This window comes from Penicillium arizonense, assembly GCF_001773325.1.
Source record: "Penicillium arizonense strain CBS 141311 chromosome Unknown PENARI_contig002, whole genome shotgun sequence".
In the NCBI taxonomy this organism is placed as follows: domain Eukaryota; kingdom Fungi; phylum Ascomycota; class Eurotiomycetes; order Eurotiales; family Aspergillaceae; genus Penicillium; species Penicillium arizonense.
In genome coordinates this window covers 2,310,247-2,331,767 of record NW_019173279.1, presented here as the reverse complement: position 1 = coordinate 2,331,767, position 21,521 = coordinate 2,310,247, and the positions used below count along the sequence as shown (strand labels likewise).

Sequence of the window (21,521 nt, the reverse complement as noted above, 5' to 3'; positions counted from 1 at the left end):
GCATGACGCAGCATTCCGGATCATGGAATCAGACCATGTTTGGTGGTGTTTGGGGTAAACGCACTCACTCATATAGCCATGGAAACCACTGACCAGTTAATTCCCTTTTGATCCTCTTGATCCTTCTTTTTTTTGTCCTCTACCCGACAGGTGTGACGGGGTAACGCCAAAACCACAAGGGCTTCCAACACCAGCAACATGGTCTGTCACTCCTTTTTCCAGCTCGTGGTCCTTGTCACATCCCTATTCCTGCAGGTTCAGTGCAGCCCCTTTGCCCTCCAGAAGCGAGGCGCCTGCGCCACCGAAGATCCAGACGCAGTGTTCCTCAATGAAGTTGGTCGCTTGAAGTCAGATGAAGCCAAATCTGCCAGTTATCAGGCCCGGAAGGCCCCCATTGAGATTGAAACCTGGTTTCACATCATCAGCAGCCAGGCTGAATCGACACAGGTCTCTGATGATATGATCAGTGCCCAAGTCAGTTTCTTACTTTCCCCCACGTACCGTTAGATCAACTCTTTATTGATATTTCCCACAGCTTTCTATCCTGCAACAGTCATATGCAGACTCTGATATCTCATATAGTTTGCGAGGTGTCACTCGCCATGTAAATGACGAGTGGGCGCGCAATGGGGATGATATCGCAATGAAGACTGCTCTTCGCAAAGGAACCTATCGAACCTTGAATGTTTATTTCCAAACAGACCTACAGGCTTCTCCTGGTCAATCCGGGCGCGCAGTGGGAGACCGGGGTGCGGGCGTCAATAATGATCTGGCATCCAGTGTTCTCGGGTTTTGTACATTGCCTGACCCGAGTGTCAACGCCAGCAGCCCTGCTTCTGATTATGTCAAGGATGGTTGTAATGTCTTGGCAAAGACGATGCCTGGTGGCTCACTGGATTTGTACAACCGCGGAGGGACGGCCATTCACGAAATCGGACATTGGAACGGCCTCCTGCACACCTTCCAAGGGGAATCTTGCTCAGCGGACAACCCTGGAGACTACATCAATGACACTCCCCAGCAATCTACGCCTACAGACGGTTGTCCTGCCAAGAAGGATTCCTGCCCAGACTCCCCTGGACTGGATGCGGTTCATGATTTTATGGACTATTCGTCTGATGTATGCTATGAGCGCTTTACGCCCGGACAGGGAGAGCGCATGCGAAGCATGTGGGCCTCGATGCGACAAGGGAAATAGTGCACTGGATCCTAGCACCCAAATCTTTTATCAGTCGTACGTGAGCAATGCACATTGGATCCAGGCCGGGCAATTCCTGCTTGTCGGGTGCTCCAGTATAGAGAAATATTATTACTTGTCTACATGTCACTCCTTAGAACGGATCATTTGATAAATTACAGCGAAGACTTCTGCTTTCTTCTGAGTAAACCTTCATAACCCCTAATGATCATAGGCCCCGATTAAGATTGCCCCAACTCAACCAGTGCAAACCACCAAGGAGATACAAGGCGAGGACCAAACAGCTCACTGAAAAGCAGCGAACCGCGCAAATAAAAGAATAAAGAAAAAGACGCAAAGAAAAGGCAGAGTACAGAAAGAACAAAACGAACTAGTGAAGGCAATTGACGGAATGAGGACTCATAATCCATTAGCGCTTGCGTTTGGTTCCACGGTCGTCTTCGATGTTGGTCTCCTTGTCCTTGCGTTTCGCCTTTTCCTCAAGCTCGTCCCAGTCCTCGCCACTCTCCTCGTCACCACTGAGCTCTTCTTCACTGGCATCAGCGCTGGCGTCGTCGTCAAATTCGCTGTCTTCCTCGGAGCTCTCGTCTCCAGCTGCAAGCTCCGAGTCGGACAGCTCGAAAGCAGACTCTTCTTCCTCGTCCGAACCGTTCTCGGAGTCCGACTCGGCGGACAAGAAAGACCAGCCGCCATCAGCAAAGAAGCCGTACGGATCACTGACAACCGTTTTCATGATTGTAGTCCAGTTCAGGTTCAGTGGGCCCTCGGTGAAGGCGATGTCAACAGAGTCAAGCCAGTCCTTGACACCTTCTAGTGCTTCGACGGGAATAGTGTTAATATGCACTGGGGTCCTGCGGAAATCCTTGAAAACGAACACAAGGTCGAAGTTTTTGAGTCCGAACTATTTTATCGTTAGAAGCCATGTATCAGTGTGGCAAGAGAAGTCAAAAACGTTACCTGTACTCTCTCCAGATGAGCAATCTCAATCTCATTCAACGTGACCACCGTGAAAGGAGGTTCTGTAAGCTGAACCAAGGCATCGGTGGTCGGTTGAATCAACACATTTGAGCGGTTTGGAACTCCGGTAAACCCAATCTCCCTGAACGGAATATCGACATCCACACCTTCGTCTTTGCCGGCGTCTGCGACCTTCTCTGCAAAGGCCTTGAACTCACGGTCCAACGCAGCTCGTCGCCGTCTCTCCTCTTGCTCGGCCTCAAACTCTTCCTCGTCCCCATAGCGGTGCTTGCGGCGACGGTTTCCAGTTTCATCGAATTGCATCTCCGTGGCCTCGCGGTAGAATTGAATGTCTTTTGTCTTTCTCTTTCCGATCATGATTGGCGTCTTAAGATGGACATGGATCAAAACAATCAATTCATGGGCACATGGTTGGAAAAAAAGATGCTTGACGTTGCTGAAAAGCACATCTACATGTTCATTGCGGAACGGTGAGAGGTATCGGAGACCGTTCTGGTGAATCTCAACCTCTCCCGGCACACGCTTTCCATCCAATGGCGGACGAAGATAGACATCAGGGAGTTTCACTGGACGACGGTTCCTGATCTCAACCAGCTTATCCTGCTCGACGACATCTTCCATCTCCTTCTTCTCCTGCTCCCGTCTTAAAGCAGTCTTGCGAAGTTCCGTGATGTCCTGTGCAACCCGTGCAAGCCGGTCATTGTCCTTGGATCGAAGAGTAAGATTGCGAACGAAGTGAGCTGACAGATCCTCGAAAGGTTGGTCATCCTTTCGGCCAACACCTTGGCCCGGCGATAAAAAGTTGATTCGTAGATAAGCATACTCTCCTTCATCGCTTTTGCTGGCGTTCTTTATGGTGTTAATATGGAAAGGCACTGGTCGACCCATGATGGGCACAATCACGGTTGATGTTTTCGAATCAACGTAAACAGTGAGATCTTTGACCTTGGCTGGAAGTTGGTTGTCGCGTTTGTAGGACTCAAAACGCTTAAATTTCTTTTGCGCAACTCCATTGTCATCGCCAGTAGCACCAGTAAACCGGTCGAGGCCTTCCTTGGTTTTCTTGGAAGCCAGTTCCTTTTGATGCTCACGCCGACGAGCTTCTGCGCCTTCATTCACTTGGGTTGGTCTTTCAGCACGGAGCTTGGTCCTTGTCACGTTCCTGCTAGCAATGGCGCTAGACTTCGATTCTTTTTTCTGCTTGACGGGCTTTTCGGGCTCTTCGTCGTCCCCAAAGTAGAATGAGATCGAGTCCATATCAATACCAGCATCTTTAGTGAAGATATGAGGACCACTTTCCCCAACACGAACTGTGTCGGTGATGACCATTGAATAACCACCATTTTTGGTGCTCTTCGCGTCTGGATCCTTCACATCAGTGAGGCCGACGGTGATAGACAAGGTCATGCCGTTCTTCAAAACACGGTTGTTTTTGGCATTGAGGACCATATTGGAATCCCGAAGCTCAATTCCAATCCCTGCGCCAACGTTCTTGACAAAGTGGCTCTCAAGCTCGGGCTTCTTGGAGCGGACAAGGCTCAGGGCTTTAGTGTAGATATCCTTAGCCACCACGCCGTCCCGAATCTCTTTCATGATTGTTTCGTGCACGCTCAGAAGCAACGCATAGTTAGCTTCTTGCGATTTGGTGGGATCAACCAAATAGGTACGCGCAATGAGCGAGCTATAAGTCTTGTACCTGATTCCGAAGCTGGACAGGATGATACCTGGCTCGAGGTTTTTGCCGTCGGATGTTGCTGTCAGCTTGAGGTCGTAGCTGCCTCCACTCTGGATCACAGGACCGTAGGCCCAATCGATCTGTCGAGCATCGAATTCTGATGGTAGCCGTGCCAGCTTGTTGAAAAACTTCGGTTCGTCAATTTTTGCATCAACCTTTGCAGCAAGAGCCTTGTGCGTCATCTTCTTTTCTTCGTCAAGCAGACGTGACATCTCATCAACGAAGTACTCTGACATAAGGCCGCTGCATGCTCTGGAAGCATTGCGAATAGACACCTATGACAAATGTTAGTAAAATCCACTTCTTCGGCGCTCTGACGTAGATTTAACGAACCAGTTCGTCAGAGTCTTTGATCGAGAAAGCAGCAGAAAGCGCTGGTGTAATATCAACTTCCTCCACCTCTTTTGAAATGTCTGCAAAAGCACGTTTCCATTCGTCTGCGAAGGGTCCCGAGGTTGTGTCCTTTGGTAAGGTACCCACTTTGTTCTGTTGTTCTCCTGGTTAGAAACAGGGGCATCGATCCGAAATGGAGGCTTCCGAAGGAGCCTCCTCCAGTATAAAAACTCACTCCTGCACCCTTGATAACATCCAGGCACTTCTCGAACGCCTTGGACTTTGACTCTGGATCCTTGGTGGTAACCAGGATCTCGACTGGAATTTTCCCGCCTTTCAGCGGCTCCAGGTGTTTTGCTGGAATAAGAACTCATTAGAAATGTGGCCTATATTAAGACAGTTGTAGCAAGGTACCTTTTTTGGCGGTGGTGACCACGTAAATTGCTTCGGTTGTGAGGACAAAAAGTGTGGCTGGAAATTCATATCCGAGAAGCCAAAACTGAGGTTAGGTCCAGTTAGCAACACGCCAAGGCTTCTGATATATCCCAGATAAATGATGGGACACAGGAAGGTGTATCACATACATGCATGGCGTTATTCTTCTGGAATGAGTTCTCCTCATCAGTCTTGCCCATGAGAATGACGATGGACCCTGCGTTGCCGAAGAGTGCATTTCCCGAGCGCTTATCAGCCTTCCATGATGCATAGAAATTGGAGAGGCGATTGAAAAAGTTATTGTTGTCAATGGCGATCTCTTCCGCCATGGTTGCGGTCTGATGTGAGTAAGATTTGCCGCAGCAAGAGAGACTGGGCGGATGGTGAGGGAGCTCAGTGAGAGAGGTAGGAGCTACTAGTGACACGAGAAAATTGTAAGGTAGGATTGAAAATCAGGGCAGATGGAAGAAAGAAGGCAGCATCGATGCTATAAACACCAATGGAGCAGAGGGATGGAGATAGAAAGTGAAGGCTGGCAAGCGACGCGAAAAGCGCGTTTTTACGTTGTAGGCCTCACTGGGTTGCCGTGTCAAAGTATTTCCTCTTTAGTCCTAGCGCTTTTTTTCTGCCTCCATCTTCCGGTCTTCTGTCTCTTGATCTATTTGATCACTTGTGCTTGTTCAGTCCTTTGTTGACCTTTCACCTTCTTTCCCTCTATTTGCAGGCCAAAATGTCATGTGTAAGCTTTCATTTGGTTCTTCGACTTGGATATAAACACCTCTGATGCTGCCATTCTTTCTCCGCCTACGCCCTATTGAATTATTGTCGATAGTGATTAAATCTCACTGAGAAAGAAAGCTCTCACTCTCCCTCTCCTCCTTGCGTTGGGTTTTTTGGGCCTATGAGCGGCTGTGAACAATGACGTCCTCTATATCTCCAATTCTTGAGCCCCATCTTGGTGAGCAGGGAAATCCACGGCGGATTTCTCGAAACGATGCAGCCACGGGTGCATCTGCTGCGGGTGTTCGGGCTCTTAGTGCGCAGATGGTAGCTTTCTATTTCAGAGCACCAATTAAAGCTTTTTTTCGTACGCGTGTTGAGTACGTGACCTCTATGGATCTTCGTGGTGGTGGATGCACTGACATACCTTAGTTATATGGTATCTATTTCCTCCAACAATCCGCAATAGGTCAGAGGTTCGATCAACTAATCACTAGCTCTTGATGTCTTCTTATTGAAACAGGCCTTTGCAAGAGCTGTGAATCCTCGTGTTGCCGAAGGCAAATGGTCTCTTCATACGACAACCCCGGGGTTGTTGCTCCATGCTGTACGGACATATGGCTGGCGCTTTATCCCCAATCAAGTCCTACCACCTTTGATGGCAAATGCAGGGTGAGTCAATTATATCACTTCATATGTTTAAGACTCTAATGTAATGCCAACAGGGTTGGCGCGGTCCTCTACACGTCTTATCTCCAGGTTTTGGGGGCTCTGCACGAACCTGTGTCTCAGGGGGTCAAGCGAGTCTGGCCCCCAGCTCCTCCCTTGGCAACATTTGCTTCTGGGTTTACCGCTGGGACCATCCAATCGATTGTTGCTGCCCCTCTAGATGCCTTGCAGGTTCGCTTACAGACGAATGATATGCTAAAGGGCCAGTATCGAAGCATGTGGCATTATGGCCATCATAAGCTCAAACAAATCGGCCCGCGCGGGGTATTTGCAGGCTGGAGTCTTTCATTTCTGCGAGATTCCCTTGGATATGCCATATTCTTCTCCTCGTTTGAGTATATCAAGTCACAATCCTACTATTCTTTCGTTACTTGGTACTACGGGTCTCTACGATCTGAGCATGTGGACATGTTTCCATCGTCAGGGTCCAGCGACCGTGGAGTGCCACTCATCAAACCCCACTATTCCCTGGAGCCTTGCTTCCTAATGATGGCGGGTGTTGTGGCATCGATTGCCCAGCAAGCTATACAACACCCTCTAAGCAGGATCCAAGACCTTCATCTAGGTCGACTGGAGTATTTAGATCACCACGCCAGCCTCATCCCCTCGCGGCAAAAAATGATGCAACTCTACTACCACGCCTACCAAGAGACCTTCAAAAGGTGTGAGCGAAAGGCCAAGCGGGCTGGGGGCTGGCGCCCCTGGCTGTTCCGTGGCTTTGTTGGGAGCTCGATTCGCCAAGTTCCTAGCACCAGTGCTGGTCTTGTGATTTTTGAGTTGGTCCGCCGACGGTATGCTAGTCTGGCGGATGCTGTCCACATCCAGAGTGATGGATATGACATTCTTCTCAATTAGGAATACCCTCCATGCCAAATCCTTGATTGGATCTTACATTTCAGAAACGATCTTTGAAACATGAACATGTTAAATAGACTCGCGATTGCATGTAGCTATATATGATACCCTGTTTTCATCTCCAGGCATATAAATATGAAATTTATCAACCAGTGTATTTCGTGAACGAGGCCGTAGTAATCATCTGTTGGACCTTGTCTCACGTTAATCACCGAAAGTAAGATTCCGGCTAGATTTTCTTTGAATTTCCAATAGGACGAAGTCTACAAGGTACATATATCCATTTATCTACTCTGTGGTAAAAACACATGAGGTTGTATGGAGGATAGGCGGATTCCATAAATAGTAACGAAACCGTCGATCCCTCCCCGGATTAGAGAGATTCAATACGTATGCGTTCATATACGAGGTCTCCCCTATTATTCCCAGCTCTTTTCCTTTTGCTTTCTCCCCCTATTCTCTTGATAGAAAAACCTTCATCACTTGATCATAGTCATCTGAACTCGGGTATTCTTTTGTATTGGAGAGAAGCCCAAACGCACCCCCTCTCTCCCGGATCTCCGCCTGACCACCCTGAAACCCGTCATCTTGCGTCGATCCCGTGCGACTTGCCTTTACAGCATCGCCCAAGTGGCGTCGCCCTATTGCGACTAGTACATCTCTGGCTCCTTGCGGAGAAACCCTGGAACTCTTATCGATATAGTTCCATAGTTCCCTGACATTCTTTTTCCCGGTTCAAGGGCTGAGATCAGCCCGTCACCGCCATCATTCCAACCACTTCCTCCCCACGCGCCTCCAGCATACCCCTCCGTACCCTATACTCCGATTCCCTCCCACAATCAGCTGTGCTAGAGTCCGCCAGTGAAAAAGGCAGCCGACGATCTTCCCGCTCGTCTGCTCGCTCGGTCGAGTCTGGCTTCTCTATCTGGCCAGATACCGGCGACCTCGCCGAGCAGTTTGCCGAGGATCCGCTCCAGGATCACTTTCGCAAATCCTTGGACCGTGAGCTTCTAGGCGGAAGAGGGCGAAGAAAACAGAGGCACGTACATTATCATTCAGACGAAAACGAACGGTCTGGAATCGACATCGAGAAAATACGAATACCAACTCCTCCTCCGCGGCATATTTCAAGAGCTGAACGTGTGCTGGCAACAATAATGTCACCCAGAAGTGGGCAAAACGCCCAAATACATGGCTTAGTCGGTAAACCACTACTGTAAGTCTTGGAGATGAACACATTGTACCAGCCTCGCTGACTCTGGTATGCGTTTAGTTATTTTACCAGTGTGTTTGTCTCTCTGGGTGTATTCCTTTTTGGGTATGACCAGGGTGTGATGTCTGGAATCATAACGTTCGTGTGCCCCTTCTGCTCTAGCTCTCGGCTATTATTCCACTATGTCTGGTCAGAGTGTAGCTAACAAGCACAGTGGCTGGTACTTCAAAGACTACTTCGACCAGCCCTCTCGGGCTACCATTGGTACTGTAGTTGCAGTCCTTGAAGTTGGCGCCTTTATATCATCTCTACTTGTGGGACGAGTCGGTGATATGATTGGTCGTCGAAGGACCATTCTCTATGGCTCCATTGTGTTTTTTGTTGGTGGTGCTTTCCAGACATTTGCAACAGGCATCCCAATGATGATGGTTGGTCGTGTTATTGCTGGTCTCGGCGTTGGTGCCCTTTCTACTATTGTACCAGTCTATCAGTCTGAAATTTCGGTATTACCCTCTTCTTATTTCCTCATCTTCTACTTCCGATATGCTGATCAATACACAGCCTCCTCACAACCGTGGCAAACTTGCTTGCATTGAATTCACCGGAAATATAGCTGGATATGCAACCAGCGTGTGGGTGGATTACTTTTGTAGCTTTATTGACAACGACTACTCCTGGCGCCTCCCGCTGCTTTTCCAGTGCATCATGGGTGCTTTACTTGGCTTCGGTAGCTTGATCATCTGTGAATCACCTAGGTGAGCCGAAACAAAATATGCCTCTCCCTTCCACGCTAATGAGCCTTCCATCCAGGTGGCTTCTCGACAATGACCATGACGAAGAGGGCATGGTGGTGATTGCTAATCTCTATGGCGAAGGCGACCTACTTAGTGACAAGGCACGCCAAGAGTATCGTGAGATCAAGATGAATGTCCTTGTCCAGCGACAGGAAGGCGAGCGATCCTATTCTGATATGTTTCATCGGTATCGCAAGCGTGTTTTGATCGCAATGTCTGCTCAAGCGCTTGCCCAGCTCAATGGAATCAACGTCATCTCATACTATGCACCTCTCGTGTTTGAATCGGTATGAATATCCTCTGCCGCTCTGCAGATCTGCCCACACGGACTTTGCCAAGAGGCAAGGGGCCCTATTCTAACTTATGCTGACGCGTATTTACTATAGGCTGGCTGGGCGGGGCGAGATGCAATCCTCATGACTGGAATCAATGGTATTTCATATCTGTTGTCTACTGTACCGCCATGGTATCTTGTGGATGGTTGGGGTCGGCGACCCATTCTTCTTTCAGGTGCCGTGGCCATGATCATTTCCCTGTCTCTGATCTCTTATTTCATTTACATTGAGATCCCTGCAACTCCAACCCTCACAGTCATATTCGTCATGGTCTACAATGCAGCATTTGGAGCATCCTGGGGCCCAATTCCATGGCTATACCCACCCGAGATTCTGCCTTTGAGCATTCGTGCCAAGGGTGCAAGCTTGAGCACTGCTTCAAATTGGGCATTCAATTGGCTTGTGGGTGAAGTCACCCCGGTCCTTCAGGCTGCTATAAAGTGGCGGCTCTACTTGGTCCACGCATTCTTTTGCGCATGCAGTTTTGTGCTAGGTAAGAACCTACCCATCAAACATCTGACAGGGGCCATGAAGCTGAACTGTTCCTAGTCTACTTCCTGTATCCCGAAACGAGTGGGGTTCGCCTAGAAGATATGAATATCTTATTTGGCGACGCTTCTACTGCCATGCCTACACCCGCCACGCAAGGTGAACGAGGGTCGCTGATGGGTGCTGGATCACCCGTTCCCTCGCTTGACCTACGCCGACAGTATGGCCAAGTTAGCACAGAAAATGCCATTCCTGGTTTAGACATTGACCCGCCGACACTGAACCAGGAAGGCCCCAGCAAGCGTGGGCGCTCAAACTCGCGGCAGAGCAATGCTCGAGATGAGGGCATTGGTGGCTGGATCTCGAGCATGGTCAACCGAAACCGTGGATCAGGCCCTGGAGCTAGCAGCAGTCAGTATCGGCGCCTAGAGCAAGGAGAGGGAGATGAGCAATGAAACTTAATGCTGTCAATCTCTTGCCCTGGTCAGCGGGTAGGTGAAGTGAAACAGCCACCTCTTGGTAGCATGCTTCGTCTCTCCTTTAATACTTCTGTGATGCCGGTATATATCTGAGTTGTCTTTGTTTCATCCCTTTGCATTGCCATATGTCAGTTTGGATTCTGGTATACAGGTTTTGTAACTGATAGAGGATGTGTACAATCTGAGTAAAATAGGTCGTAAAGAACTCGAATGTTACAGTACATATATATGTACCCCTGAATTGGTCTAGAGCTAAAAATATGAGATTCGTCCATTTTCATCGATTAATAACACATAAAGTGTAAATGCAGAGAAGAATGTGAACGGAAGACAGGAGGAAGGGCCACGTTCTGAAAACGGCCCCTCGGGCTAAAAGTGGACTGTTTATCCTGAGGCCACGGAACACCTCTTCTCTCTCTCTCTTCTGCCATTCTCCCTTCTCCTTTCCTTTCCACTTCTTTCCCTTCTTATTTACTGTTTGATTTACTCTAGCATTGCTTTCGGCGATCCCGCTAGCTTTGCTCCAGCCCTACCACTCATTTACCCCGGGAATGGACATGTTCCCTTGAACCATCCTCTTTACTCCCGACTATTGTCACGCCTCTTGTCTCTTTCTCGCCCTCTCTCTCTTACCCTCCCGGCTGCATCTGTTGAGCACAGCTTCGGTTGGCTGAACTAGTCCAGCGCGTAATATGGCAGCGCTAGACACTGCTGTGAGCACAGCCGCCAAACAGGACTCTAACCTGCGTCGGAGAAATGTCCCTGGTGCTGGCAAAGGCAACTCGGCGTCTCTAAGTGAGACTGCCGATGAAGACACGAAGAAATCTAGCCCCCAGGTAAGATTGACCCTTAGCTGCTGGGATATCTTTCTTATTAAACCTATTGGACAGTCCCCCTCATTCCTCCATGTGCTTGCTGGCTGGGAGCCGATCATTGCTCCCATCATTTTGACAGCTCTCGCCCTCTTCACTCGCCTGTATCGAATCGGACGCTCCAACATTGTCACGTGGGATGAAGCTCACTTCGGTAAATTCGGATCCCACTACCTCAAACGCGAGTTCTACTTCGATGTTCACCCACCTCTGGGAAAGATGCTAGTTGGATTGTCTGGCTATCTTGCTGGTTACAATGGATCCTTTGAGTTCAAATCTGGCGAGAAGTATCCAGAGGATGTGAACTACACCTTTATGCGAGCCTTCAATGCTGCCTTTGGTATCATTTGTGTTCCCCTGGCCTACTACACTGCCCGGGAATTGAACCTTCGCCGAGCCGCCGTATGGCTTATCAGTTTGATGGTGCTATTTGAGAACTCTTATGCGACAATCTCTCGGTTTATCCTTCTTGACTCTATGCTACTCTGCTTCACATTTACCACAACAATGTGCTGGGCGAGGTTCCATCGCTTGCAACGTGACAGCTTTTCGCTGGAATGGTACACCTGGCTCTGTCTGACTGGTCTGAGCATTGGCTGCGTCTGCAGTGTTAAATGGGTCGGTTTCTTCTGCACTGCTCTTGTGGGTCTGTACACTGTTGATGACCTGTGGAATAAATTTGGCGACCTGAAGATGCCTCAGGTGAGTACCGGCTATCACTTGGCTCTTTCACGTCTCCATCGAGTAGCAAACTAATACGTCATGCGCCTGACAGACGGTTCTTGCAAAGCATCTAGTCGCTCGTGTTGTGGGATTAATTGTGATTCCAATTTTGGTTTACATGTTTTCTTTCTACCTGCACTTTTTGGTGCTAGCAAACAGTGGTCCAGGTGATGCCCAGATGAGCTCACTCTTCCAAGCCAACCTGCGAGGCACCGAGGTCGGTAGGGATAGTCCTCTTGAGCTTGCAATTGGATCGCGTATCACTCTCAAGAACATGGGATATGGAGGAGGACTCTTGCACTCCCATGTCCAGACTTTCCCGGAGGGATCTATGCAGCAACAGGTCACTTGTTACCACCACAAAGATGCGAACAATGATTGGTTTATCTACCCTAATCGACAGGAACCCGACTATGATGCCACTGCTGATCTACGCTTTGTTGGCGACGGCGATGTCATTCGCCTTATCCACGGTCAGACTGGTCGCAACCTGCATTCTCATGCTATCCCTGCACCAATCACCAAGTCTCATCATGAAGTGTCTTCCTATGGAAACATTACGATTGGCGACGATAAAGACCACTGGAAAGTGGAAGTCGTTGATGATGTTGCATCAAGAGACCGGTCTAGAATTCGAACGCTAACAACGGCATTCCGGCTCCGCCATCCAGTCCTAGGATGCTATCTACGGGCAGGAAACGTCAATCTACCCCAGTGGGGCTTCAAACAGATTGAAACAACTTGTACCAAAGAGAACAAACCTAGTGACGTATATACCCACTGGAACGTTGAGTCTCATACCAATGAACGCTGTACGTTACAGATCTAAGCCCTACACTTCGCGAGCCCAGCAGGACTTACTGACTGTATATAGTGCCTCCTGGTGACCCTGGCTCTTATAAATCGCCTTTCTTGAAGGACTTCATCCATCTGAATGTGGCTATGATGACTTCCAATAATGCCCTGGTTCCTGACCCCGATAAGCAGGATGATTTGGCATCAAAGTTCTGGCAATGGCCAATTCTCAATGTTGGCCTGCGCATGTGCTCTTGGGACGACAACGTGGTCAAGTACTATCTTCTTGGAAACCCATTCGTCTACTGGGCAAGTACTGCTGGTCTTGGCGGGTTCGGCCTTCTCTTCCTTTGGCACATTCTGCGCTGGCAGAGAGGTTTCAAAGACCTGAGCGACGAGGATATCCGTCATATTCACTACTCTGGCCTGTACCCGGCCATTGGATGGGTTTTGCACTATCTTCCCTTCATTATCATGGCGCGTGTCACTTACGTCCATCACTACTACCCGGCTCTCTATTACGCAATCCTGACCTTTGGATTTTGCGTTGATTGGGTGACACGCAGGATGAATCCTAGATTCGCTGCGGCATTGTATGCGTTGCTCTATGTGGTAATCATTGGGCTGTTCGTCCATTTCCGAGCCATTGTGTTTGGAATGGAGGGCTCTAACCAGCAATGGACTCACTTGCGTTGGTTGCCCGGATGGAAAATTTCGAACTAAGCGTGGGATTTCCAGAACAATCCCCACGCATGTGCTCTTTGCTTGATTGGTGGTGTTGACTACCCTCAGGCTCTCAATGGATTTTAACGCCTACGTGGATTCTTGTATCAACACAGATAATTCTACTTTCCTTTTGCCTCTCCTTTAGTGGTACATGGTTTGACGGAAAAATGCAATGAAGATGCCATTAGAGATTAAGCATATATCTCCCTAGTAGTGACGCTAGATGAGCAGTAATTCAACAATGTTCAAGGTGGCCTCTGTGCAAGGCAGATGCTTATTTTGATTCAGCCAGATGCGCATGTTGTGGATATTCCACATTGGTGCCGACTCTGATTCCCGCAGACCGGATTTAGCAGCATCCCCCAGTCCAACCATTGCCGCCTTTGCGCATGGCGTCGTCCACCCCCAAAGTTACGGTCCTAGGCACCCCTGCGTTTGCTCCCCCCGAGGCGCCGAATCCTTTCACCCCACTTCGCCGGTCATTAAGGTCATATTTCCCGGCTTCAATGTTGCGATAGATTCTCTCAGCAACTTCCAGAAACGCGCGCTCAACACCATCCCCAGATTTGGCACTCGTTTCGATATAGCGGACCACATTGTTCATACGACACCACTCTTCAGCCTCCTGCTGGGGAACCTGCCTTTGATTTGACCCAGAATCTGCCCCAGTCAGATCAGTCTTGTTACCGACCAGGATCACCACGATGCCATCTTCAGCAATTTGCCGTAGATCTTGAAGCCACTGGGTGCAGGAAATGAAAGTTGATCGTCTAGAGATGTCAAACACTAGAAGCGCGCCGGAAGCACCTCGGAAATACGAGCGTGTGATGGACTTGTATGTCTCCTGTCCAGCGGTGTCCCACAAGGAAAGTTTCATGCGTTTCTGATTGGGAGGGTCCTGTGGCTTTCGTGGCGGAGTAGGGAGACCGGAGGCGGTTGGCGCATTTGGTGTATCGCCTGCCGGAGGCGACCCAGGAGAAAGCCCATCAAGCTCTAGCTCTAGTGAGGCCGGAGGACCAACTGGCACGATCCGCGATCCGAACTCGACCCCAATAGTGACATCATGCGATGGAGAAAAGCGGCCTTCACAAAGTCGGATGGTGAGCTACTGTTTGGTTAGTGCAGCTCGTAACGTCAAGAGATAGGTACATACACTGGACTTGCCAGTGCCAGAGTCACCAATGCAGACAAGCTTAGCAATATAGTCCCATGGCTGTGACATGGAGAGAGCAGATCAAGAGAAGATGAGAAAGAAAGCGGAGATGGCAATGTAGTTGAAAGGTGATTATCAGCTGAGTCATCTATCAAGCCTGACGTGCCCGTATGACGCTTTCATCAGCTGCGTGACCCATGTCCTATCGTAGACTTCACACGTCCTTGGGGTTTTCTTCTCCCTTTCCCTAGATTTTACCTCAAATATCAAGCCTTGTACTCTGTTTCTCTCTCTCTCTCTCTCTCTCTCTCTCTCTCTCTCCCCTCCTCTTATAACCCCTTGATTATTGTCTTCCCTGGTGAGCTGTGAACATCTCCGGTCCGCTCACCGTATTTTCTGTTGTTGCGACAGCAGGCCATGTTCTCTGAATGTAGGAACCAGGAGACCTTGAGTTCTGAAATGCATGGCTAACGTTTCATCCTAGATGCCTCACGCTTCCTTGCCCAGTCACAGTCGAGGGTAGCGTCTAGCCCGGATGACCTTCAAAGAACGGGCCGTAGTCGCCCCAATCAACAACATCAAGGGAACCCACGTCATCCTTCGTCGCGGTCTTTCCTACGGCCAAGTGATCCATATCGACCTGGTACATCTCAAACCTCTCATTTCGCCTTTGCTTCCCGTGGTCCGGCCCAAGCTCCCCTCTTTTTCAGTGCCACCGATGAATTTCGAGAAGAAGATGACGAGACGGAACGTGAGCGGGAAATAGCGGATTTCTACGCCTTACAACGATCAAGGAGGCAGTTTGGTGACAGCAACTTGAAGAACTCCTCGGAACTTGATGATTCTGAACGTTCAGAAGGATTCGATGAGGGGCATTCACCGTATGATGACCGTCCTGGTAACGGGAAAGGAATCAAAAGTTCATGGCGTGGTGAGAAGAGCGTTGCTTCTGCCCGCCCTTTTCCGATTGAGCCCGTGGAAGAGGTAGCAGAGCATGGCCATGGATCTCAAACTAGCCCCAGCAGTAGCAAGGTCCGAGGCCATCTGGTCGATGTCGGTCTTGAGGATTCTTTACGAGCCGACGCTGAGGAGGACCAGGTGCCACCCAGTCCCGGTGGCCGCGATCCACCCATTCAACGATTTAGAGAGCGAGGTTCAACGAGGGACATCTCCGGGATCAGCCCTTTGGGGCCTACTGAACAGGCCGGTCTCCTATCGCAAGATGTCCCACGACCACCCAGCTCGACAAGCTCATTTCCAGCCTCGGTATCTCCTCTGGCCTCAGAAACCATAGTTCATGATGCATTTTGGGGCCAGCTGTTCTTGATATCTCTCGCTGGACTGTTTGCCTCTGCATTCCTTGTGTATCTTCACACATCTACCCCATCTGGAGACAAATCGAAATGGGGCGATACAATATACATGACCGTCCATGGGTCCTTCTTTCTCCTCGGAATCTATACTATTGTATCGGTTCTTGTCTCTCTTCTCTGGTTAGCCTTGTTAAGGTCTTATGTGCGACTCCTAGTCCACGTGATCATCGTCGCTGTTCCGGTCATCCTATTCTCATTTTCCTTGTACCCTTTTATCTCAAGTTTCAAGGGACCATGGCTTGGATCAAGTATACAAGACAAAGCGATGAGATGGGGCTCCGCTTTTCCTTTCTTAATGGCCACGATGTGGATATACAATGTTGTCCATGGCCGTCAATCTATCGGGAAGGCGATAGGTATTCTTGAATTTGCTTGTCGAATTTTGGCTGCCAATCCCGAGCTGCTTGCTCTTGGTCTAGGGGCCATGGTTTGCGTGGTGTCCTGGACATGGATCTGGATGCTGATGTTCACTCGCGTCTTCCTAGGCGGTCACGCTGGCCCGAGATCTTTCATTATCGACTTGAGCAGCTGGTGGCTTGGCGTCTATTTTGTCATAGTCTATCTGTGGTCAGTCGGCGTCATTGCAGGCATCCAGCGTGCTGTCACCGCCGCAACGGTAAGCCAGTGGTATTTCCACCGCTTGACTACACCTGCACCAACCTCGAGGCAGATTGTCCAGGCAGCCATCGTCCATGCTGTGACAACTCTCTTTGGCACGATTTCGCTATCCAGAGTTTTGGGGCTATTGATTCGACTTCCGCTTCTATTGCTACCAGGTCGAATCTCCTCACTAATCAGTCTATTTGCCTATTCACTTGTTCCCACACCTATTACTTATTTGACCAACCCGCTTTCACTCACCTACGCCGCTATCCATTCGCAGCCACTTGCTGCTTCATCGCGAGGCTTAAGTCAAATGACCGTGCTTGCCCCATCAGCCGCCTCGACTTCTTTACGCTCCCGTTCCTATCCTTCCGGGAACTCGGCGTCTCTTCTGTCCTATCGACTTTCCAAGCTGATTCTTTATGCTACCCGTTTCATGATGTCGCTGGCTCTGGGTTTCGGCGGCTGGGTGACCACTGCTAGGAGCCTGACAACTTCTGCTAGTGGTGGCACAATTCGTGGCAGTCTCTATGCCTATGTGGTCGGTCTCATTGCTGGAACGATTGGATGGACCATACTGGGTGCGATGGAAGGTGTCATTGCTGATATTGTCGACGCGGCCGTGATTTGCTGGGCCAGTGAGGTTGGCATATATGGCCGAGAGGCTCGATATTGCCGTGAGGCTGGCTGGCTCTTTGGCGACTCGCAGTCCCGTTTCGGCCCCGAGTACCAGGAGGTTTAGGTCAAGTTATCATTTTTTATAAGCTCTGGGCGACGCATTTGTTTCCACGATCATGATGACATTTGCACAATTTCTCTGTACACTTGAGCGATTATGATATTTCCATTCCATATATTAGCGACATTGAATTCGGAGGAATTGACGAGCCGGTTTCCTTTACAGATTTACTTCTAATCTACACAACACACTCAAGCACCTCGCCTTGGCAGGGGAATTGATCAGTAGATTGCATGCCCTGTGGTATTCGAATTGCAAATAGCTACATGAAATCCAGGGCTCGTGGTATCATGAAGGGATAAAGGAAAAGCACGGGAAAAGATAGAAAAAATCTATCAAGATGCCATGATGAGCCAGCATGGAGACTGTAGAAGATGAGGGATAAGTTAGAGACCGAGACGCCCATTCCAATCCACCCGTTCCTTCGAGCACCATTCTTTGAGTAGGGACCCCCCAAAACGAACCACTTCGATGGGGGGAGTCGTACCACCTAGTGGCAGGAAATAGCTCCCGGAATAATCGCCAGCTTTGAGTGATGCTCGACCTCGCTCTGAGTAATTTCGAGATCGTTGAGACCAGCTCGTAGGAAACTCACGGGCAAGGATATCTTCAGAGAGGCCACGTGTGCCTTCCAGCCACAATCTTTGAGACTCTTTGTAGCACTCAGGAAGACGGTTCTTCAGATCCAAGAACTCTTTCCTGGCTTTTCTGTTTTCGTCCGACAAAACCGCGTTGCCGTCACTTCCAGGTGTGGGCACTGGAGTATGGTCCCCAGGAATTGGGCTTATGGCGAGACGTTCAAGATCAAGTGCGTGGATAGCATTAAATGAGACGGCACCAAGCAGTAAGCAAAGATTTGATAGCGCCGGATAGGGCGCAGTCAGCTTCTTTACCACCTTCCAGTATGGCACGATAGACAGCCATGTCGAGGAGTCTCCAACTTGGCGTGATACAGCTTTGGACTGATCGTCCGCCACAAAGGCTAGAATGAAGGACAGCAATGCCTCAATGGCAGTCACAGCAGCGAGCTTCTCATCCACCGAAGAGGCTCCATTTTTGGCGTTGTGTCGGTCCGCGGCATGTTTCAACTCACGGCCGATGGTTGAAAACTTTTGCCACTCATCCCGCCAGGCTCGGCGCTCACGCGATCGATTATCAGACTGAGATGGAAATGCTTTCGCAACTATCCCAGTGTCAACGGAATGTCGTTTGTTAGCAGGATGAGAGGGTGTTTTGCCATCACTCTCTCCGAGGTCAATCTGGCGTGAGGCAGACGTCTTGCGGTCTCTCGGCGTGGTTGCAGCGGGTTTATTTTTTTCGTGTGCATGGGAAGCCACAGATGGCTGTGAGACGGGAGTTCGGGCTTTTTCCGTGAGACCTTTCGGCTCCCTTGAGCGACTATCATGAGGACCAAGGGCTTCGTCGGTCTCGTGCTTGGTCTTATTTTTCAAACCCCCAGACAGAACATTCCCGCGGAATAAACTCGTTTCCCCTCCCTTCTTCCTGGAATTGGAGGTGTCGTCGCGATCGGTATCCTGGCTGACTGGCGAATCTGACCGATGCGTTTTCATTTTACCAGAAAATTTGAGCAAAGCCTCAACCCGTTTCCTATTCGCTCTCCCGTATCTCAGTTTGGCAATGAGTTGTGTCTTGGGTGCGCTAGGCCGAGCATTGTCCTTTGGATGATCATGGATATTTGAATCTTTCACAGGTAATACCTGTTCTGCCGCACCTGGTCGGCTATTGTGTTGTGGTGAAGGATCCTCGAGGCGGGCCAGTTCTTTTTCAATGTCTGGCGGCAGTGTAGGAGACAACAAACGTGGAAGCTTGGGGCCACTTGAGGTTGGTGGGAGGGTGGGCGAGAGAAGCGCGGGGAGCTTGGGAGAGTGCGATTTCGAAGGGCTGGGGTCTCGGCGCGTTTCTTTACCAGGAGATAGACGCGGCTTTTTGGGAGAATGGGTTGCAGGATCTTTGGTCCCTCGAGGATTGAGGAGCTCATGGTCCGAGCCAGATGGCCGTTTCTGGCCCAGCCTTTCAGGAGAAAGGCGCGTGTCAGACCTTAGTGGCATTTGTGGTGCCTCTGCCCTATCAGGGTTCTTGGGTGGTTCCGAACCTGTTGTCTGTCGTTTTTCTTCGGATTGGGGCAAGTCTGATGTACTGCGGCTACTTGGTTCGGGGCCCAGAGGAGATGCGATGGGACCGTTATTCTTCTGATTCTTGTAATCCTTGAGACTGATCTTCTTCCTGACCACTGATTCCCTTGGATTTTCTGTGGTGCTTGGGGCCGTTGGTCGATCGTCCATCATGCGCCCCGTCTCATCTGACCAATCCCCAACAGCGACAAGTAGCGAATCCGTATTGTGATGTGCCAGGAAGGTCATATACTGAAGTTCTTGCTCTTGATGACGGAACGGTCTGTCATGCCCTACCGCCCAATGGTTCTCGCACCGGTTCCCCTGTCGAAAAGGCGAATTGGTAGGAAGAGTGAGAAGGTAAGGTACGGACGGAAGGACTTCTTCGGAAAGGCGCTTCAATCGTTGGTCAAGCGCTTCGTGGTCTAAGGTAGGAGAGCTTGTAGCTCGGGGGTTCGTGGTGTTTTGAGTATAGCGGTTCTCGTTCACCGACATGGCAGTGCGCAGAGTTTCGCAACTTCCTCCACCAAAGATGCCAGTATCAAACGCGCTTCACAGGCTAAGCCGAAGCGTGTCACCGAGTCCTTTGTTCTTCCACCCAGTCGACGAGACGAGTTACCGAATGGTGGTCAAAGCATCGAGTCAAGCGAAGGAGAGTAGACAAGAGCGGGCCTTGAGAGAACGAATAATCAGGGCATCCTATTACTCTTGCGCGTGGGGGGAGTGATCCCATAACCCTGGGAGATCGAGCACAATGAAGGGATGGAAAAGACAAAGAGAATCAAGAAGTAAGCCACAAAGGGAAAAGAAGCAAGAAAGAGAGGATAATAAAGGTGGGAGATGTCCCCGATTCAAAGGAACTGGAGATGGAGTACGGTCCGTACGTGACGGGCCGGTGCTTATCTTATCAATACGGGGGTATTGTACTGTATTGTTCCATTGCTCTTGATCTATCCATCAATTGAGCCATGGAGATGGTATATTGTTGGTATTGGTATAATTATGACTTCATGTTGTTGATATAGTTGATACTATTGCTATTGTATTGTATTGATCTTGATAGTCTATGATCGATCATCTTCCGCATATTTCTCCCGCCAGAATGCTCGGTAATGTTTCTGCTCGCCAATCTTCGAGATCTCTTCGACCTCCTGAGGTGTTAGCTTGAACGTCAGCGCACGGAGATAGCTGCTCATGCGCGACTCTTTGCCACTGGTTGTAATGGCTACACAGCCACGGTCAATAGTCCAGCGCAGCAAGACTTCTGCCTCACTGACGGCATACTTGGTCGCCAAGGAGGTAAGCAGAGGGTCCAGAGGCCCACCTTTAGCACGAGTAGTCGGTGTCAGGCCAGAGTAACTGACAGTCTTGATGCCTTTGCTCTCGTGAAAAGAAACCAGATTTCCATGCTGGAGGTACGGGTGGAACTCGATCTGGTTCACAGATGGCACAGTTTTGGCAGTCTTGAGTATGGTTTCCAAATGACTCTGCAGGAAATTCGATACGCCAATGGAGCGAGCCTTTCCAGATTCCTTGACTTGTTCCATGGCAGCCCAGGCAGCCTGGAGTTGGGCCTCGGTAATTGCAAAGAACGGAGCATGGATTAAGTACCTAAAATCATCGTCAATTCAGGTCCATCGCACTCGTCTAGATTGACTAACAGGTCCACGTAATCAAGTTGGAGCTTTTGTAGACTGGTGTCAATGGCCCGAGGAATATCAGCGATATTGGTAATGACTTTGGTCGTCACGATGAGTTTCTCTCTAGGGACACCGCTCTCTTTAATTGCCAATCCGAGTTCCTCCTCGGTCTTGTAGACTTCAGCTCCGTCGAGGTGGTGGTATCCTAGTTTGATTGCCGCCTTGATTGAATCGACCAAGTCACGGTTGGTACCACTGTCTCTCGACGTCTTATACCAGGCGGTGCCGGTGCCATATCCAAGCTGGATTTATCAGCAACACTCCATGTAGGAGGGCAAGACACTTACGACGGGAACCGAGGTACCGTCATTGAGCTCTGATGTGGGAATAATCTCAATAGTGCCTGCCATAATGATGATGATGATGAAGAAGAAGAAGAAGAAGAAGGATGAATATACATGAAGTCTTAAAT

At 49.7% G+C, this 21,521-nt stretch overlaps 8 protein-coding genes across 8 annotated transcripts; 4 read left to right on the top strand and 4 right to left on the bottom strand.

Annotated features, from left to right (window-relative positions):
• Positions 1-198: 198 nt before the first annotated feature.
• PENARI_c002G08758 (zinc metalloprotease) lies at positions 199-1,490 on the top strand (the record flags this gene model as incomplete). Its single annotated transcript, XM_022627745.1, has 3 exons — positions 199-474; positions 536-1,120; positions 1,413-1,490. The coding sequence occupies 3 exons, from the start codon at positions 199-201 to the stop codon at positions 1,488-1,490; spliced, it is 939 nt and encodes a 312-aa protein (XP_022492873.1).
• Positions 1,491-1,607: 117 nt separating this feature from the next.
• spt16 (chromatin-remodeling protein SPT16) lies at positions 1,608-5,008 on the bottom strand (the record flags this gene model as incomplete). Its single annotated transcript, XM_022627732.1, has 6 exons — positions 1,608-2,099; positions 2,156-4,186; positions 4,245-4,397; positions 4,480-4,601; positions 4,659-4,743; positions 4,829-5,008. 6 exons carry the CDS (start codon positions 5,006-5,008, stop codon positions 1,608-1,610), a joined length of 3,063 nt encoding a protein of 1,020 aa, XP_022492771.1.
• Positions 5,009-5,597: 589 nt separating this feature from the next.
• On the top strand, positions 5,598-10,269 carry PENARI_c002G03579 (putative MFS monosaccharide transporter; the record flags this gene model as incomplete). Its single annotated transcript, XM_022627376.1, has 11 exons — positions 5,598-5,726; positions 5,923-6,071; positions 6,125-6,919; positions 7,846-7,985; positions 8,043-8,199; positions 8,257-8,334; positions 8,411-8,699; positions 8,758-8,951; positions 9,007-9,277; positions 9,377-9,818; positions 9,875-10,269. The coding sequence occupies 11 exons, from the start codon at positions 5,598-5,600 to the stop codon at positions 10,267-10,269; spliced, it is 3,039 nt and encodes a 1,012-aa protein (XP_022492779.1).
• A 716-nt stretch (positions 10,270-10,985) lies between these two features.
• pmt2 (uncharacterized protein) lies at positions 10,986-13,406 on the top strand (the record flags this gene model as incomplete). The annotated part of the gene is made up of 4 exons (XM_022627726.1): positions 10,986-11,129; positions 11,184-11,867; positions 11,941-12,700; positions 12,763-13,406. 4 exons carry the CDS (start codon positions 10,986-10,988, stop codon positions 13,404-13,406), a joined length of 2,232 nt encoding a protein of 743 aa, XP_022492823.1.
• Positions 13,407-13,758: 352 nt separating this feature from the next.
• On the bottom strand, positions 13,759-14,631 carry PENARI_c002G03168 (Rab family GTPase; the record flags this gene model as incomplete). Its single annotated transcript, XM_022627347.1, has 2 exons — positions 13,759-14,514; positions 14,563-14,631. 2 exons carry the CDS (start codon positions 14,629-14,631, stop codon positions 13,759-13,761), a joined length of 825 nt encoding a protein of 274 aa, XP_022492977.1.
• Positions 14,632-14,979: 348 nt separating this feature from the next.
• On the top strand, positions 14,980-17,280 carry PENARI_c002G01702 (uncharacterized protein; the record flags this gene model as incomplete). Its single annotated transcript, XM_022627251.1, has 2 exons — positions 14,980-14,992; positions 15,047-17,280. The coding sequence occupies 2 exons, from the start codon at positions 14,980-14,982 to the stop codon at positions 17,278-17,280; spliced, it is 2,247 nt and encodes a 748-aa protein (XP_022492734.1).
• A 383-nt stretch (positions 17,281-17,663) lies between these two features.
• Positions 17,664-19,904, bottom strand: PENARI_c002G11723 (uncharacterized protein; the record flags this gene model as incomplete). Its single annotated transcript, XM_022627941.1, has 1 exon — positions 17,664-19,904. One exon carries the CDS (start codon positions 19,902-19,904, stop codon positions 17,664-17,666), a length of 2,241 nt encoding a protein of 746 aa, XP_022492834.1.
• A 569-nt stretch (positions 19,905-20,473) lies between these two features.
• Positions 20,474-21,459, bottom strand: PENARI_c002G06310 (aldo/keto reductase; the record flags this gene model as incomplete). Its single annotated transcript, XM_022627565.1, has 3 exons — positions 20,474-21,020; positions 21,071-21,351; positions 21,397-21,459. 3 exons carry the CDS (start codon positions 21,457-21,459, stop codon positions 20,474-20,476), a joined length of 891 nt encoding a protein of 296 aa, XP_022492350.1.
• Between the last annotated feature and the right edge of the window lie 62 nt (positions 21,460-21,521).